Below are 18,674 nucleotides of genomic sequence, written 5' to 3' on the forward strand. Positions count from 1 at the left end.
GGCTGTCTTTGAATTAGCAATCCTTTTGCTTCAGCCTCCCAAATTACTGGGATTATAGGCCTGTGCCACGACACCTGGCAAGGTGTACCATCTTTAAAGCAGAGAGCCCTCACTAGACACCAAGTCTTCTGAAGTCTTGATCTTGGCCTTCCCAGCCTTCAGAACCATGAGAAGTACATTTCTGTTATTTATAAATTGCTCAATCTTAGGTATTTTGTTATGTCAGCACATCCAGATCAAGATAAAATCGGCACCAAGAGGTCAAGGTGCTGCTGTAATAAATACCAGTATTTCGGTTATGTGTGTCTCCTAGGACTTTACAAATTCTGCTTACAAGGAGTGGAGGCTGCAGTAACCAGTCATTTGTTTTGCTTAATATAAAGCAAAACTCCTCTTTACTACTGGAAGTCACAGTTGCTATTACCGGTGATTGGAGACTAACCCTTTGACATGAGAACTTGCAGTACACAGGTTCACAGACTCTGCAAAGAAAGAACATATGATAAAATTTTCTTCTAGTGCTAGCTGGCAAAAAGACACCAGAGGATGTAAAGAAGAAAAAGTTCCCTCTTCTCAACAAGACTGTTTGTGTCCACCATTTATTTAGACAGACTGTTAGTCCCTAGGCCATCCCTAAGGAGTGCTCAAAACTTGAAGCCGTTCTTCATGAGAGACATGGCTAGTGGCTTCACTTTTTTAGTCAACTTACTAATAGAATCATGAGAAAGCTTCATAAAGAACATGGACTAGAATTCTGATGAAACCAGAAGCCATTCTCAGGTGTCATTCAGAGGATGGTTGCATGATAGTAAGGGCCACTGAGGTCAGGCCTGATCTAGTCATTTGCAAGAGCTACAGCCTGCTTTAGCTAACACCTTGAGTCATCATTCTGATTTTTTTCTCCCCTCCCTTCTCCTACCTATGACCATGCTTAGAAGTCCACGAGGAGGGCTCAGGAGTAGCTACCTTAGCTCTAGTCATCTGCTCAACAAGGGTCAGGAGGTCATCCACTTTTAGTTACAAACCACTGTTTTTCCAGTTTTTGCTTGATATGCTGTAGGTTTGCTTCCTGATTCTTGACTTTGAGTTGACTATCTACATGCCTCTTTCAAAAAGGCAGACATCACCTCCAACTGTGCCCTCCTCCTTGTCTTGGTGAAGCTTCTGAATTTTTGCTTCCTGTTTCTTGGTCATCTCCAGCAGAGTCAAACTGGACCCTCCTGCCTCCTCCAGCCTCTGGTTAAGTCTACAGGTAAGGTCAGAGCATTATTCTTTTCCACTTTGGCTCAAATGGTTCTTTCAAGTTCTAGCCTCTTTCAAACCCTGTGTTCAAGTCTGTAGCAATAAATAATTCTGATTTATGTATCAAGCACTTTTAGCATAGTCTATATTTAAGATCTTTATTCTATTGGGTTTTTTTCTTCTTTACAACTAACAAAGATAATATGACACTTTGATCCCCAATGCATAACTAAAGAAAATAGAATACATAGGAAGTTAAATGAATTTTCTCCCAATCAGTACCAAGACCAGAATTAGAATTTGAAGATTTTTCCAGATCTTTCAGCATTGAATGACAGGCAGTGTCATTAAATTATATACATGGAGGTAAAACCTTACCAAAGAGCACTTCCCAAAGGAACAGGAAACCATATTTTATATGGCAAGAAAGACAAGATTAACCAGGAATTATTTTTTAAAACAATAAGGTTTTGTTTGTTTCTTTTATTTGCAATGCCAGAATTTGAACTTGAGGACTCAAACAGGCCAGGCAAGAGCTCTGCCATTGAGCCTCATTCCCAATCCCTCAAGGTGAATTTTATATATAATACTTTACTCATCTAGAGTTCATTTACCTGACAATCTCAACTACCAGAATTTAGGCAAAAATCTGATCACTATAATGAATATCAAGTCAAAGCAACTTCCTCTTAAACAGTATCAATTTAATTTCATACAGTTAACAAACTTGGCTTCTTAGTTTCCTTGTCTGCACTGGGTCTCCAGTATTAGGAGATTTTCAGCAACAAATTAGAATTACTGAAGGAATGGGGACTACCAAAGTGAATAGTCATTTGATACCACTAATGGCAAGATTATTAGAACAAGGAAAGTAGTGATAAGAACTCTATTTTTTCAGTGCTGGGGTGAATAGTTCCACAAATATTGATAGCATTGTTGTATTAAAGCACAGTAAGGGTATTGATGGTCATTAACATCACCTTAACTAATTAAGCATACATTAGGATAGGGAAGAAAAGGATAGAATTGATTTTCGAAAATTTCCTTTCCATTGAAAAAAAGTACCATGGCTTAGGGAAAGCATGTTTTAAGGTCAAACCAGATAAGTAGTCTATCAGTTCTACAGAGGAGGTATGACAAAGAAGGTGCTGAAAGAAAAAAATATGATCTTCACCTCTAGGTAAAATGTGATCTCCTTCCATCTAGAGATCACAGGATCCAACATGTTTATCCGAAACAGCACTCTCAGTGAATCAAACATTTCTGAAATATTTCTTCAGTAATAATTTTGGAATCTTTTAGAAGTGATGAAGATAACAAAATTTGAGTTTTAAATAAATTGAAAATTTTGTTGTTTTGATTTGGGATAAAGTCAAGCATCATTTGGAGACAAGCCTATAAACATGATAAATAATCACCTGGAGATTATTATTGTGTCTGAAAATAAATTATATTCACACAGTGAGATTAATTTTCTTATTTGGCTCATAATGTTTCAGAAGATAAGTATATAAAAAGTTGTTCTAAAATTATTTTGAATGTTGGTTATTGAGAAATTTATTTAGCTCCAAAGAAAAATTATCTACCTGGATGTGTATAAGACTATATGTGCATGTGTTAAAATTAATTGGTATGTTTTTAATTACTTTCTAGCAGGGTAATATAGTATAAAAGAGTCACATAGTGTAAAATTCATAAATAATTATGTACTATCAAATGTTTTGAGGCCACAGTGGCTATAGAACTTACTGATTTTCAGTGCAATCATCTTCTAATCACCAAGAATAATAATCACAAAATTAAATTACTTACACTGATTACATATCATTGGTCATGCTTTGTGCTTGACACTTAAAGTACGGTTGCAGTCAATAATATTAGCTCAAAGGTTGTCAGGAAGATTAATGAGTGAAAAATACATGTCCAGGATTTTAGCTCAATGTCCAGGGTTCACAGCAAACATTAAATAAATTAGCTACTCATTTTTATTATCCTCATAAGGAATTATAAGTTTAAAAAGCGATTTTCCCCAGAGCTCACTTCTGTGTACGTTATTTTACCTTCTTAGACACTGTTCGTTCTCCCTCTCTCTAGATATACTTTTCTATGGTATGGATACCTTCATATAGATGCTGCTTCATTGACAACTACCATCACACATAGATATAAATACAGGCATAGGCATTTGATAAACAACTACCTAAAGCACATTTACCTGAAGGTGAGGCAACAGTTCTTTCTCATTCTCTACCTATGAATTTATCTGACTCATTTATTATTTTAATTAGAAAAATGTAAAAATCAGAATGTTTAGAAGAAAACATTTAAAAATACTTTTATGTTTTTCTGAATTTCTTTCTCTTTTTATCCCTTTCTCTCTGTTTCTATCTCTCCCTTTCTACCCCCCTTCCCCTCTTTCTTGGAGATTGAGCACAGGAGTACTTAACCACTAAACCATATCCCCAGCCTGTTTTATATTCTATTTTGAGACAAGATCTTACTAAATTGCTCAGGGCCTAAATTGCTGAGGCTGGCTTTGAACTTGCAATCTTCCTGCCTCAGCCTCCCTAGCCTCTGGGATTACAGGCATCTGCCACCACACTACGTGTCCTTCAACACTAACCCTCCTCAAAATATTCCATGAAATAGAAAAAGGAAGAATCTCTTCCAAACTCATTCCATGAAGCTAGTATCACCCTGATACCAAAACCAGACAGAGATATATCAAGGTAATAAAACTTCAGACCAATGTCCCTCATGAACACAGATGCAAAAGTTCTTAATAAAATACTGGTAAATCACAAAAAAACACACTTCAAAGATAGTGCACCCACCATTTCAAGTGTGATTTATCCCAGTGAATGCAAAGTTGGTTCAACATACAGAAATCAATAAACATAATTCATCACATCAGTAGAGTGAAAGACAAGAATTACATGAATATCTCAATAGATGCAGAAAAAGCATTTGGCAAAATATAGCATCCATTCATGGTCAAAACACTAGAAAAAGTAGCGACAGTATGAACATATCTCAACATTGCAAAAGCTATATATACTAAATCCACAGCCAACATCATTCTAAATGGAGAAAAATTGAAAGCATTTTCTGTAAAAATTGGAATGTGACAGGGATGCTCTCTTTCACCACTTCTATTCAACATAGTCTTTGAAACTCTAGGAAGAGCAATTAGACAGATGAAAGAAATTAAAGGGATACAAGTAGGAAAAGAAACTATCACTATTTGCTGATAACATGATTCTATATTTAGGAGACCCCAAAATTCCACTGGAAAACTTCTAGAACTCATAAATGAATTCAGCAAACTAGCAGGATATAAAATCAACACTCACAAATCAAATGCATTCCTATACACCAGTAGTAAATCAACTGAAAGAGAAATTAGGAAAACTATTCCCTTCGTAATAGCCTTGAAAAAATAAAATATTTGGGAATCAATCTAACAAAAGAAGTGAAACAACTCTAGAAGGCAAACAACAGAACACTAAAGAAAGAAATTGAAGACGACCTTAGAAGATGGAAAGCTCTCTCATGCTCTTGGATAGGTAGAAGATTCAATGCAATTCCTATGTAGGTTCCGATGATGTTCTTCATAAAAATAGAAAAGGCAGTCATGAAATTCATTAGGGAAAAAAAAGACCCAGAATAGCAAAAGCAATCCTCAGCAAGAAAAGTGAAGCATGAGGCATCACAATACCAGAACTTAAATTATACTACAAAGTTATAGTAACAAAAACAGCCTGGTATTGGCACCAAAACAGATATGAAGACCACTGGTACAGAAGAGAAGACACAGAGAAAAACCAACAGAAATACTATGTTCTCATACTAGCAAAGGACCATAAACCTACATTGGAGAAAAGATAGACTCTTTAATAAATGGTGCTCAGAAAACTGGAAATCTACGTGTCACAAAATGATATCAGACCCCTGTCTCTCATTGTGCACTAAACTAAACTCAAAGTGGATCACAAACCTAGGCATTAGATGAGAGACGCTGTGGCTACCAGAATAAAAAAATAGGTCCAAATCTTCATTATGTTGGCCTAGGAACCAAATTCCTCAACTAGATTTCTAAAACACAAGAAGTAAAATTAAGAATCAATAAATGGGATGGTATTTCTCACTAATGGGTAGAACTATAAATTGAGAAAGCCACCTTCACGCTAATGTTTATAGTAGCACAATTTATAATAGCCAAGCTATGGGAACCAACTTAGGTGCCTATCAACAGATGAATGGATGAAAAAAAAATGTGTGTGGGGGGTGTGTTTGTATGATAGAGTATTTCTCAGACTTAAAAAAAGAATGACATTATTGCATTTCATTTGCTGGTAAATAGATGGAACCAGAAACCATCACACTAAGTGAAATTTTAAAAAGACTCAGACAGTGAAAGGCTGAATGTTTTCTCTGATATGTGGAAGCTAGACCAAACTAAGGGAAAAAAGAAAGAAAGAAAGAAAGAAAGAAAGAAAGAAAGAAAGAAAGAAAGAAAGAAAGAGAGATGGGAGAATTCCACTAAAATAGATCAGTAGAGAAAAGAGACTGAAGGAGAGGGGGGAAGATTCAGAAAAGGGATGAATGGCACAATGAATCTGACCTAACTTTCCTATTTACATATATAAATATACCACAGTGAATCTCACCTATTTGTATATCCATAAGGCACTAATTGAAAAAAAAAAGAACACTATGAATGAATAGAAGATAGATTAGTAGAGTACAGGAAAGGGAACAAGAGGAAGGAAAGGGAATGTCCTGGGGATTAAATTAGAGCAAATTGTATTCCATACATGATAATGATGTTACAATGTACCATATTATGTATTATTAAAATAAACTAATAAAAATCAATCAATAAGTAATCTTCAAAAAATTGAAAAAGAGAAGAATCCATGTGAGGGCTGGGAATGGAGCTCAGTGGTAGAGTACTTGCTTAGCATGCATGAGACCCTGAGTTCAATGCTCAGTCCAAGAAAAATACATATGTATGTACATAAATACTTTTTTTGGTACCTAAATATTTAAAAAAATAATGTGAATTGAGTTTCCTTAATTTTGATTGTTGCCATGTTTTGCTTTAGATTTTTTAAAAATATTTTTTAAGTTGTAGATGGACACAGTAACTTTACTAATTTATTTTTTATATGGTGCTAACCCAGGGCCTCACATGTGCAAGGCAAGCGCTCTGCCACTGAGTCACAATCCCAGCCCCTTGCTTTAGATTTTAAGGTTTAATATTTATATAGTAAATTATTTGACAATAAATACCTACACAAGTATGAATGAAATAGCTATAAAATATTATTTAAGTGATCAGAGAGTATATTAGTATATTAAAGTCAAATATTTTTGCATTTTATGCCATTACTCTAAGCATGAGTAAAAATAAGTGAGCATTTCTGAGTTTATCTTGTAGGCTTAAATTCCCACTAATTCATATCTCAAGTGCCTTATACCTTTGATTCTCATCTGTTTTTCAGATACACTGTTATCTTCCACATTATGCATTTACTGTTTTTTAAAAAAATTATCTAAAAGCCCATCAAAAAAATTCATAAACCTATTGTCATTGCCTGAGGTCTTAGATACCTGCCTAGAGTCTCGAGGATAAGTGGAATGACAGAACTGCTCTTTTAACCTCTTTTCCTGAACCACATGTCAACAGAAAGGTGCTTACATCCTGAGCCACTCTGCTAGCTACTGCTGGCTGCTCTCCAGGTTCTCCACAGTTTCCTGGTTCACCTTTAAATCACCCTGTAGTTTGTGCTTTTCCCTTTCACAGTTCATTCTTGCTTTCCTCTCAAGGGCACTCTCCAGCTGACAAAAGAAGATATTATTTAACCAAATAATAAGGTGTAGTTTATACTTTAGTAAATTATGCTCATGAACCACTTACCTTGGGGAAAGGAGAAGAAAAATATAAGCATAGATTCTGAAAATGATGCCCAGTTACATAAGTATTTTAAAATAAATATTGTACACATCAATATGTTAACAAAAGAATCTAGAAATCAGTGACTAAAGGAAAACTCTAGAGACTATGGGCTCTGAGTTACGTCCCAGGAAAGCAATGAGGAGCCTCCTGTTTGATCACTTTCCAGTAGTGGGAAGCTCACTTCTTCCCATGGCAGCTCATTTCACAGAAGGATAAGTTCATTTACTCAGCAGTGTTTCCTCACAAGTTGTAAAAATAATCTTTGTAAATTATACTCACAAATCCAAACTCTGCACCCTAGAGCAACATCCAGCAAATTTGTCTCCAGGTGATAATTGATGGATCATTTGAAGCCTTCCTGGCTCTTCTGACTCAGAATCACTGTTTATTTCAAACAACATGGCATGATTCCATGTTCCCTTCTCCATCTTGCTTAGGGAAGTTCTAGTTCACAACTTTATGACACTATTCTGATGTCTCACCAAGTTGGTCACAACATCCCAGGTTTATCTGGATTAGTCTTGGCAATGGGGATACAGAGATTAGTTTAGCAGGAAGTTAGATAACAGTTACAACATGAATTTCTTTTTATTGATATGTTTATTTTTTAGCAATGGAAAATATTTCCTATAACCAGCAAAAAATATGAAATTCAATTTGGGTAGGGAGGGGGAATTGCTGGAAGCTGTATATATAAAAACATGAAAGTGTATGAACCCCACGTATTACAGACTGAATATTTGTATCCCCTGCCCCCCCCCATGCATATGCATCCTAATCTCCAAAGTAATGATGAGACATTAGGAGACAGGGCCCTTGGGGATCAATAGGTTGTGAAGACAGAGCCCTCATGAGTGGGATTAGTTGTCATCACTGGAGAGATCCCAGAAAGGTTCATCAATTCTCACACCATGTGAGGACACAGAAAGAAGATGGCCGTGTCTGAAGGAGGAAGCGGTCCTTCATCAGACACTAGATCTACCAATACTTTGATCTATGAGTTCTCAGTCCCTGTAACTGCGAGAAAGAATCTCTTTTGGTTATAAGCCCCATGTCTATGCCAGTTAGCATCATGAATGGACCAGGACAAGGTTCTAGTCATCTTTTGTGTCACTGTGACCAAAACACCTGACAAGAACAAATTTGAGGAGTGAAAGTTTATTTGGAGCTCATGATTACGGAGGTTTCAGTCCATAGATGGCTGAGTCCACTGCTCTGGGCTCAAGGTGAGACAGCACATCATGGGGGAAGGACCCAGCAAGGGGGAAGCTGCTCAATTAAGGGCAGTGGTGTTAGGATGCAAGGAGTAGGAGACAAGAGACGTAACTTTCCAGGGTATTCCCTCAGTGACCACCTCTTCTAGCCATGTCCCACCTGCCTACAGTTACTACCCAGTCAGTTACAGTCACAGCTCCCAGAACTTAACCATTTCGCCTCTGAAAATTCCTGCATTAACACAGAAGATTTGGGGGGACACCTCACATCCACACCATAAGAGACACCAAAGAGAATGTGTCTGTATGCACACACAGAGAAATGCATCCATGATTTCTTATATTGATGTTTGTGAGATAGGCAATTAGTGGAAATAGGAAGAAAAGTAATATAAATAATAGGTAACCGAGGACATTTATAGACAAGCAAGAGAAAAAAGAGATAACAAAAAAATCTACATGTTTAGTAGTTTAATAAAAACTAAGCTTTGGAGACTAATATGAAAATTAATGCATCCACACTGTCAGTAGTTGAGAGAGAAATGAAAAATTATGAATCTACACATTGAGATTAGTCTGAAACACTTTGATTTTATAGGGTGTCTAGAGGCAGAACACTTTTAGAATCTCACAAGTAGTTTTCAACAGTACAGGTAGAACATAGCTTGTGACTCTTTCTCTGCTTCCCATTTCCCGTGTTCTGAGCTGCTTTCCTTTTCCATACCCTTCCACCATAATGTTCTGTCTCACTTGACCACAGAGCAATGGAATCAGCCATCTATAGCTTAAGACCTCTGAAACTGTGAGGACACAATAAACTTTTCCTCCTCTAAAATTGTTCCTGTCAGATCTTTTGGCCACAGCTGTGAAAATTATGACAGAGACAGGTGCCCTGCATGTGACTCTGCCACAGAGAAGAACTAGGGCAACAAAGAAAAAGCTATTTCAAGGAGAGTCTTGAGAGGGAACTCTGGAAATCAGCAGAAAGTGAAGGGAACCCTAAACAGCATGAAGACCTTGAAAGGCAAACTGGAGAAAAGAAAAATGATTCATACCTTCAACCCTGGCTTTCCAAGTGTGGTGGAGGTTGCAGGGGGGAGGGGGTGCCACTCAAGACTGCCAGGAAAAGGAGAGCAGGGAAGTGCCAGCAATGCCAGTCACGGCAGTTGTCCTAACTGCAGGACAATTCCATGGCCTTTATAAGCTTTAAGTCTGGTTCATGGAGCAGTGTGCTCTAAAAGTGACTGCTCTACTTTAAAGAATGGATCCACTTTGGTACCTTCAACTTCCAGAACTCAAGCGACTATAATAATCATTGCCTGATGTGATCTTGGCTTAGGGGCTGGCAACCAGTCCCTCAGACACTATTAGAATTCTTGGGCCAATGTAAACCTCATTGAGTGAGGACAGTCCCCTCAAACACCCTGAAGCTTAGGACTAGCAGCTGCCCTAGTCACAAGCACTTGCATTATTGGAACTATGGAAGATCGCCTCCTCAGCCCACAACTTGAAACTGTAGCTACTATTGCAAAATCCTGACTTCAGTTATATCTGCCCATTGGTATCTGGAAAAACTCCCAGTTGAGTTCTGTAGCTTCAGGAATGTGGCTACCAGTGGTCCCAATCCCCAGTATCACCTGTATTCCTTCTCAGCCCATGGCCCAGGGACAGCAACTGCTGGTGCAGGCAGCCTTGGCAACACCTAAACTTGCCTCTGAGGACCAGGAGAATATCCCATCCATGTTCTGTAACCCCACGACAATGGCTACCAACATCACAAATCTTTTCCAAGAGCTTTCCCTGTGTGACCTAGGGGCATTCCCATCCATATCATGTATCTCCAGGACTAGAGTCATAAGCTCTAGCAGCACCCATGTAGAAACTGTGTAATATTAAGAAAGTCTCTTCCATGACCTACAACTCCAAGAATATGGATACAGAAACAGGTCCCAACAATACCTGCACATATACCAGGGGACTTGGGGAAAGTATCCTCCCCACAGTCATGAACTTTGGACCATTGCTACTAGTGCCAAAAGCCCTGATACAGTTTGTGTTTATCCCTTTGGATCTGGAGAAGATATCATGTGTGTTCCTCTGCTCTATAAAATTGATTAACAGCATTACAAGCCCTAGCACCAACATCAATCACTGAACAAGACCTAGAAAAATTCCTATTTATGTTCTAAAACCTCAAGTCCTTGATTACCAGTACCACAGACTCCAAAATTGCTTGTGCTCATCTGCTGCTCATCAGGACTCAACTCTGTGGAGTCTGGGGACACACATATTTGCAATTCCACTACAAAGTCATACAATCACCTTCCTGAACTGCTACACTCAGGACTACTGAGGCACTCAGACATTGCTGACATCAATCAAAGGAGAAGAAATCAAATAGAGACTAAGCTTTTGAGCTCCCCTATTAATCAAACCCAACTGATATCCTGTATCCCATCTAAATGAAGAGTCATAAGCTTTAGCAGCACCAGTGTCAAACAGGGTACCAGCATATATGTGAAGCAACACTAGATTCTGTGGGAGCTTTGGATAATAGCCAGTCATTGTAGGCATCCCTCGAGAGGGTGATGCCTGAAGATATGAAAAGGAAGACAAAAACTACTTTAAAATATTGGAAGACATAAATGTTACATCAGGTGTACCTATATCATGTAAGAACAACAAGAAACAGGACAGGAGATGTGATACTTCCAAATGAGAATAATAATTCTCCAGAAAGAGATCCTAATTTGAAGAAAATCTCTGATGTAGCTGAAAAACAATTTAACAATACTAGGGAAATTGGTATGGTTTAGATAGAAGGAATTTCCCAAAAACTCATGTGTGAGACATTGTAAACATTTTCTAAGGTGAAATAATTAGATTGTGATAGCCTTAACCTAATCAGTATATTAATCCACTGATGGATAAACCAGGGCACTAATTGTAGGCAGGTAGGCTATGGCTGAGGGAGATAGGTCACTGGGGGTATAATTTTAGGGTATATATTTTGTCCCTGATGAGCAGAGCTCTCTGTTTTCTAAATGTCTTGGGCTGTTTTCCTCTGCCATTATGTTCTGTGTCCATTATGTTCTTTTTCATTATGTGCCATTATCTTCTTATGCCCAGAGCTATGGAGTTGGCTATCTATGGACTGAGACTTCTGAAACTCTAAGTTCGAAATAAACTTTCTCTCTTCCATGTTGTTCTTATCAGGTATTTTGGTCACAATAATTAAAACCAAACCAAACCAAAACCAAAACAACCCTGATTAAAACAGAAATTAGTACCAAGAAGAGAGGTGTTTTCTGTGAATAACCTGACCATGTAGTTTAGAAGATTTTGGAGCATTTTGGAATTTGGAGGAAGAATTTTTGAAGAATTTAGAGATGCAATCTGGGAAAATTTTAGAATGTTGTAAGTTGAGCTTAATGAGTAATTCTCGTGATAGCTCAGAAGACCAAAATGCTGATAGAACTGTGAATAATAAAGACTGGGCTCATGAGGTTTCAGAGAAAAAGGAGCACTCTTTTGGAAATTGGATACTATTCATGTTTTGGCAAGGAAGTTGTCTACATTTGCCCATTTTGAAACGTTCTGTGAGACTGAATTTAAAGATAATGTATTAATTAATCTGGTGGAGGAAATTTCAAGGCAGTACAGAATTCAGGTGATGGCATATATGTTATAGGCAGCTTTTAGCCAAGTTACTGTAATAATCAGGAGCAGAGAACAGAGAAAAAAAGAGTTGAAAAATCTTGAGTTTGGTGTGAAAAGTGCAAGTAAATCTGGGGCTAAGGAAGATGGGGTTGTTAAAGACATTAGAGTCACGAAAGAAATGCTAAGTACTTTACAAAAATAGTAGGAAAAATGGTTTGAGGGCATCCCAGGAATTGTCAGATCACACCCATATCAAACCCAAGAGTCTAAAATGTAAAAATTCTCTAAGTATCCATGGGGGGGCGGGTAGAACCTCAATTTCACAGGTGAGCTTAGGAAGGCTTTTTACCATGCTCAGCTACCTATGCATCAGATGCTGCTATAGTCATAGTTCCAAGAGGCTTGGCTACTGCTCAAGATGCTGGCAGACCTTCACATCAATCATATGGTGCTTGATCTCCAAGAAAGAGACCTAGGAGGCCAGGCAAAGTATAGCAGGGGTGGAGTCCTTGTGGGCAGCCCTGAGAGGGTGATGCCTGAAGATATGAGAAGGAAGCTAAAGTTACAATGTAGACCCCTGAGATTAAGGGATGCCAATAATTTGGGATGTCTGCCAAAGAAAGCTGCATGAATCAAGCAGAAAAAGAAACAAAAGAGGCCATGAGCTGCAACCAGCAAGGCCATAGGGGCAATGCTACACAGGCCCTTTGGAGAGAACCTCATGATGTCATATTCCCCAGATGCTGGACAGGGAGTTATAGGACTTGTTTACCCAGCTGAATTTTGGTCTTGTTTTGGTCCCATATCTTTTTTCTATGCCCCTATTTCTTCCTTGTGAAATGGAAATGTTTACTCTGTACCATTATATACTGAATATATATATATGTAACTTACTTTTAATTTTTACACGTGCTTACATTTAGAGAGTCTGCCTTGAGTTTTGGAGATTCTGGACTTGGACTTTTGAGCAATGCTGCAGCTGTAGAGACTATGAGGTCTCTTGGAAAAGGACAAAATGCATTTTGCATTATGAGATGTGCACGGATTTTGGGAACCAGGGAAGGAATGTTATGACTTGATGTGAGGTATCTCCCAAAAGCTCATGTGTGAGACAAGGCAAGAGAGTTTAAAGGTAAAATGATTCAGTTAGGAGAACTTTAATCTAATCAAAGCATTAATCCATTTGAGTTGGCAACTTTAGGCAGTGGAAACAGGTGGAGAGGTAGGGTGTGATTGGAGGAGGTGAGTCACTTAGTATGTGCCTTAGGGTTTATATTTTGTCCCTGGTGAGCAGAGTGCACTCTCTGCTTCCTGATTGCCATGTTCTGAACTGCTTTCTTCCTGAACTGCTTTTCATCCAGTCCAGAGCTATGGAGTCAGCCAACTGTAAACTGAACCTCTGAAACTGTGAGCCAAATAAAATGTTTCCTCCTCTAATTGGTCTTGTCAGGTCTTTTAATCACAGTGATGAAAAAGCTGATTAAGACAGAAACTAAAAGACATTCAAGAGAATACAGATAAACAATATAAAGAAATGAAGAAAATAATTCAGCATATAAAGGAGAGATTTACCAAAGAAGTAGAAATCATAAAAAGGAAACAATAAGAAATCATTTGGTTGGGTTGGGGATGTGGCTAAAGAGGTAGGGCGCTTGCCCGGCATGCGCAGGGTGCTGGGTTTGATCCACAGAAAAATAAAAAATAAAGATGTTGTATCCACCGAAAACTAAAAAGTAAATATTAAAAAATTCTCTCTCTCTCTCTCTCTCTCAAAAAAAAAAAAAAAAAAGAAATCATTTGGCTAGAAACTTCAATAAATTAAATAAATAATACGATACAGAGTTTCCATAACAGTCTACAATAAGCAGAAGAAAGAATTTTTGAATTGGCCTACTCAGTCCAAATAATAAAGAATGAAACTTAGGGGGCACAATTAAGCAAAAGAATATTTTCATTGTGAAAATTCTAAAAGGTGAGGAAAATCTATTTTATTAAATAATGGTTGAAAATTTCCAGAATCTTAAAGGAGATATGGACATCTAAATCTAAGAACCTTAAAGGAATCCAGCTCAATTCAAACAAACAAGATCTTCACCAAAGCATAATATGGTCAAAGTGTCAAAGTACAAAAATATAGAACCCTAAAAACAAGAGAAAAGCATCAAGTGACATATAAGGGAAATTCCATTAGACTTTTAGCCAGAAGAGAATTAGATGAAATATTGAAATACTAAAAGAAATACACCCTGCAGTCAAGAATACTATATCCAGAAAAATCATCTTTCAAAAATGAATAAGAAATAAAGTTTTACCCAGATAAGCAGATGCTGAAGGAATTTATCACCACTAGACCATCCCTGCACAGAAATACTTAAGGGCATCCTGTACTAGGAATGAAATGATAATAAGTACCACCATGAAAACACATGACTACACAAAACACACTAGAAGAACAAATACATGAATGAGAAAGAGATAATAAAACATTAGTAGAAAACTATCAAATCACAAAATACATAATAATAAAGGTATAAAGGAATAAATATATAGGACAAAAAGAATATCATTAACAAAATAAGAGGAAGTTTATACTATCAATAATAACCTTGAATGTAAATGGATTAAACTCACTAATGAAAACACGAACACTGGCTGAAGCGATTATAAAACCCTGAACTAACTATATTGTCAGCTTTCCATCTCTGTGACTAAAATACCTGACATAAACAACTTGGAGGAGGAAAAATTTATTTTGGCTCGTGGTTTCAGTTAATAGTCACTGGCTCCATTGCTCTGGGTTAAGGGGAAGCAGAACATCCTCACATAAGAGTGTTGTGAAGAACTGCTCAGCTCATAATAGCAAGAATGTAGAAAGAGAAAGAGAGAGTGAGGAAGGAGCCAGGAACAAGGGCATACATTCCCCCAATGATCTATTTCTCCAACCAGGAAACACCCACCTACATTTTGCAATTCTCCTAGTAGTCCATTCAAATTATTAATCCACTAAGTGAATTAATCCACGAATGAAGTTAGAGACTTAATGATGTAATCACTTCACAAAAGCTCCAGCTTTGGATATTGTTGCACTGGGGACCAAGTCTTCAACATAAACTTTTATGGCATACCCCTGTAATCCCACCAACTCGGGAGACTGAAGCAGAAGGATAGCAACACTGGGGAACTCCAGACCCAAACCATAACACCAACTACAAGAAATTCACTTCATGGACTAAAACTGAAAGATTGGAAAAAGATATATTACACAAACTGAAATCAAAAGCAAGCAGAAATAATCAACATATCAGTTAAGCGTAATTTAAGTAAAAAACTATAAAGAGAGGCAAAGAAAGTCATTATATATTGATAAAAGGATCAATTGAGCAAAAAGATAAAACAATTGTTAATATATATGTATTCAACTAGTGACCACTTAAATACAAAAGCAAATATTTCTAAAAGTAAAGGGGCAGGTAGATCCTATTAATAGTTGCGTACGTCAACACCCCACTTTTATCAATAGACAGACTGTCCAGAATGAAAATCAACAAAGAAATATCTGTCCTGAGCCATATTTTAGAGCAAATAGAGCTAATACAAATTTACAGTTTTCATCCAATTGTAGCACAGTGAATATTCTCTCATAAGCACATTGAACATTCTCCAGGACAGATCATCTGTTAGGCTACAGATCAAGTCTCAATAAATCAAAAATATCAAAATCATATCATGTACCTTCTTGGATTTCAAAAGAATGAAACTACAAACCAAAAAGAAGAAGAAAAATGGGAGGTCTACAAATGTATTAAATACCATACTCCTAAATTACCAGTGGATAATTTAAGAAATTAAAAGAGAAATCAAAAAATTCCAAGAAACAAGTGTAATTTACTACACAATATATCAAAATATGTAGGATACAATAAAATCAGCATTGACAGGAAAGTTTATAGTAATAAATACAGGCATACATTAAAAAATGATCTTAAATAAACAACATGAAACTGCTAAGAAATTGCTAAGAAAATCAAGACAAACCCAAATCCCAAATTATTAGAAGGAAAGACAATAAAGAGAATAAGTAAATAAAATAATAAAAGATTAGTTAAATAAAAGTAATAAAAACATTGAAAGGATTAAAAATTGCCAAACCTTTAGCTAGACGAACCAAGAAAAAAAGAGAAGACCCAAATAAATAAAGTCAGAGATGAAAAGGAGATAGTATAACTGATACCACAAAAATTGAAAACATCATAATAAACTTCTCAAAATTATACACTAACAAACTGGAAAACCTAGAAGAAATGGAAAAATTTATAAATACATACATAGCAAAATCAAATCAAGAAAACAATAGAAAATCTAAACAGATCAATAATGAGTAATCTAAAATAACCCATCTAAAAAAGTCTAGAACCTGATGACTTTACTTTTTAATTATACAAAACATTTAAAGAACTAATTCTAATCCTTCTTTAAATGAGTTTAAAAATGAAGTATAAAGAACTCTGACAAACTCTCATCAAGGCCATCATCATTACTCCAATACCAAAACCAGATAAAGATACAATAAAACAAAAACTATAGATTCATACCCTGATCAACATATATGCAAAAATTCTCATAAAATACAAACAAATTGAGTTCAGCAGTATGTCAAAATGATCATACACTATGATTAACTTGGATTTATCCCAGGGATGCAAGGATGATTCAACAATGCAAATCAATAAAAATGATACAACATATTAACAGAATGAAGGACAAAACACATATGATCATTTCAACAGATGCTGAAGAAGTATTTCATAAATTTCAACATTCTTTCATAATGTGTACAGAAGGAACATACCTTAAAATACTGAAGGCTATATATGAAAAACCCACAGTCAAAATCATATTGAATAGGGGGAAAGCTGAAAGCACTTCCTATAAGATTGGGAACAAGACAATGATGTCACCTTTTCTCACTCCTATTTAATGTAGTTGGCAGCCTAAGCAAGAAGAATTAGGCAAGAGAAAGAAATAAATGGCACCCATGGTGGGAAGGTAGAATTACATTTCCTTGTATGTAAATGACATGGTTTTATACATAGTTAAACCTAAATACTTCATCAAAATGCTATTATCATAACTTATAATGAATCTGTAAATTGCACAGGATGCAAAAATCAACATACAAAAGCAGTAGTATTTTTATAAACCAATAATGAGCTTTTCATAAAAAATAATTGAGAAATCAGTGCCATTCACACAATATCTACAGAAGATATATTAGGAATAATTTTTTTATTTGTTCTAATTAGTTATACATGACAGTAGAATTCATGTTGACACAACATACATATATGGGGTATAACTTCTCATTCTTCTGGTTGTACATAATGTAGTAAGAAGAAATTTAACCAAGGAATTAAAATATCTTTATAATGGAAATTATAAGTCACTGAAGAAAACAAAGAGGAGAAAAGAAAAGGAAGGTATATCATGTTCACGGATCAGAACTAATTTTGTTAAAAATGATAGTACCAGCAAAATAATCTAAAGAGTCAAGTAATCTATAAATTCACATTTCCTCAAAGTGCAAATGACTTTCTTTACAGAAATAGAATAAAATATCCTAAACAAAAGACCCAGAATAGCCAAAGCAATTCTGTGCAAGAAAAAACAAAACAACTGGAGGTATCATAATACCGACTTCAAGACTTTCAACAAAACTATAGTAACCAAAATAGCATGGTATTAGCATAAAAACAGAAATACAAGCAAGTGGAGCAGAATAGAGAAGCCATATATTGATCCATGTTTATACAGCCAAAAGTCTTTTATAAAGGCACAAGGAACACATAGTAGAGAAAATATTGTCTCTTCAGTAAATGATGCTGGAAAAATTGGATATATATATTGCAAAGAATGAAAGTAGATCCTCTCACTGTACACAAAACTCCAAGTGTATCAAAATCTAAAATGTTAAACCAGAAATTATGAAATTAATACAACAAAAGTTAGGAGGAAGAATTTTAAGATACTGGTATAGGCAATTAATTTTTGGATAGGACCCAAAGGCACAGGCAACAAAATTAAAAATATATAATTAGAATTATATCAAACTAAAAAGCTTCTGCACAGTAGTGTAAACAATGAACAGAATTAAGAGATAACCTAAAGAATGGCATAGCATATTTTGAAACTATTCATCTGACAAGGAATGAAATCTAGAATATCTAGATTTTAGGAACTCAAGTAGCTGAACACCAAACAACAAATAATTCAGATAAAAATCTGGCTAAAGAACTTAGTAGACACTTCTCAAAAGAAGATATACAAATGGTCAACAAATATGAGAAAATGATCAATCTCAAATGGAAATCAAAATAACAAGGAGCTAACATCTCACCCCAGTTAGAATGGCTATCAATGAAAAGACAAATAACAACAAATGCTGCCTAGGATATGGAGAAAGGTGAATTCTTATACACTTAGCATAAATTAGCAAAGCTATTATAGGAAGCAAATGGAGATTCCTCAAAAAACTAGACATAGCATATGAATAAGCAATTTCACTACTGGATATATATCCAAAGAGATGAAATTATTAT

The 18,674-nt window shown here is 36.0% G+C and overlaps 1 protein-coding gene across 1 annotated transcript in view; it reads right to left on the reverse strand.

Moving 5' to 3' along the window:
- Myh15 (myosin heavy chain 15) overlaps nucleotides 1–18,674 on the reverse strand; it is a 123,391-nt gene that overhangs the window by 54,886 nt on the left and 49,831 nt on the right. The window contains 2 exon segments of the mRNA XM_077795524.1: nucleotides 1,135–1,246; nucleotides 6,947–7,086. Coding sequence (XP_077651650.1) covers nucleotides 1,135–1,246; nucleotides 6,947–7,086 — 252 coding nt within the window.

This window comes from Urocitellus parryii, chromosome 2 (genome assembly GCF_045843805.1).
Source record: "Urocitellus parryii isolate mUroPar1 chromosome 2, mUroPar1.hap1, whole genome shotgun sequence".
NCBI lineage: Eukaryota > Metazoa > Chordata > Mammalia > Rodentia > Sciuridae > Urocitellus > Urocitellus parryii.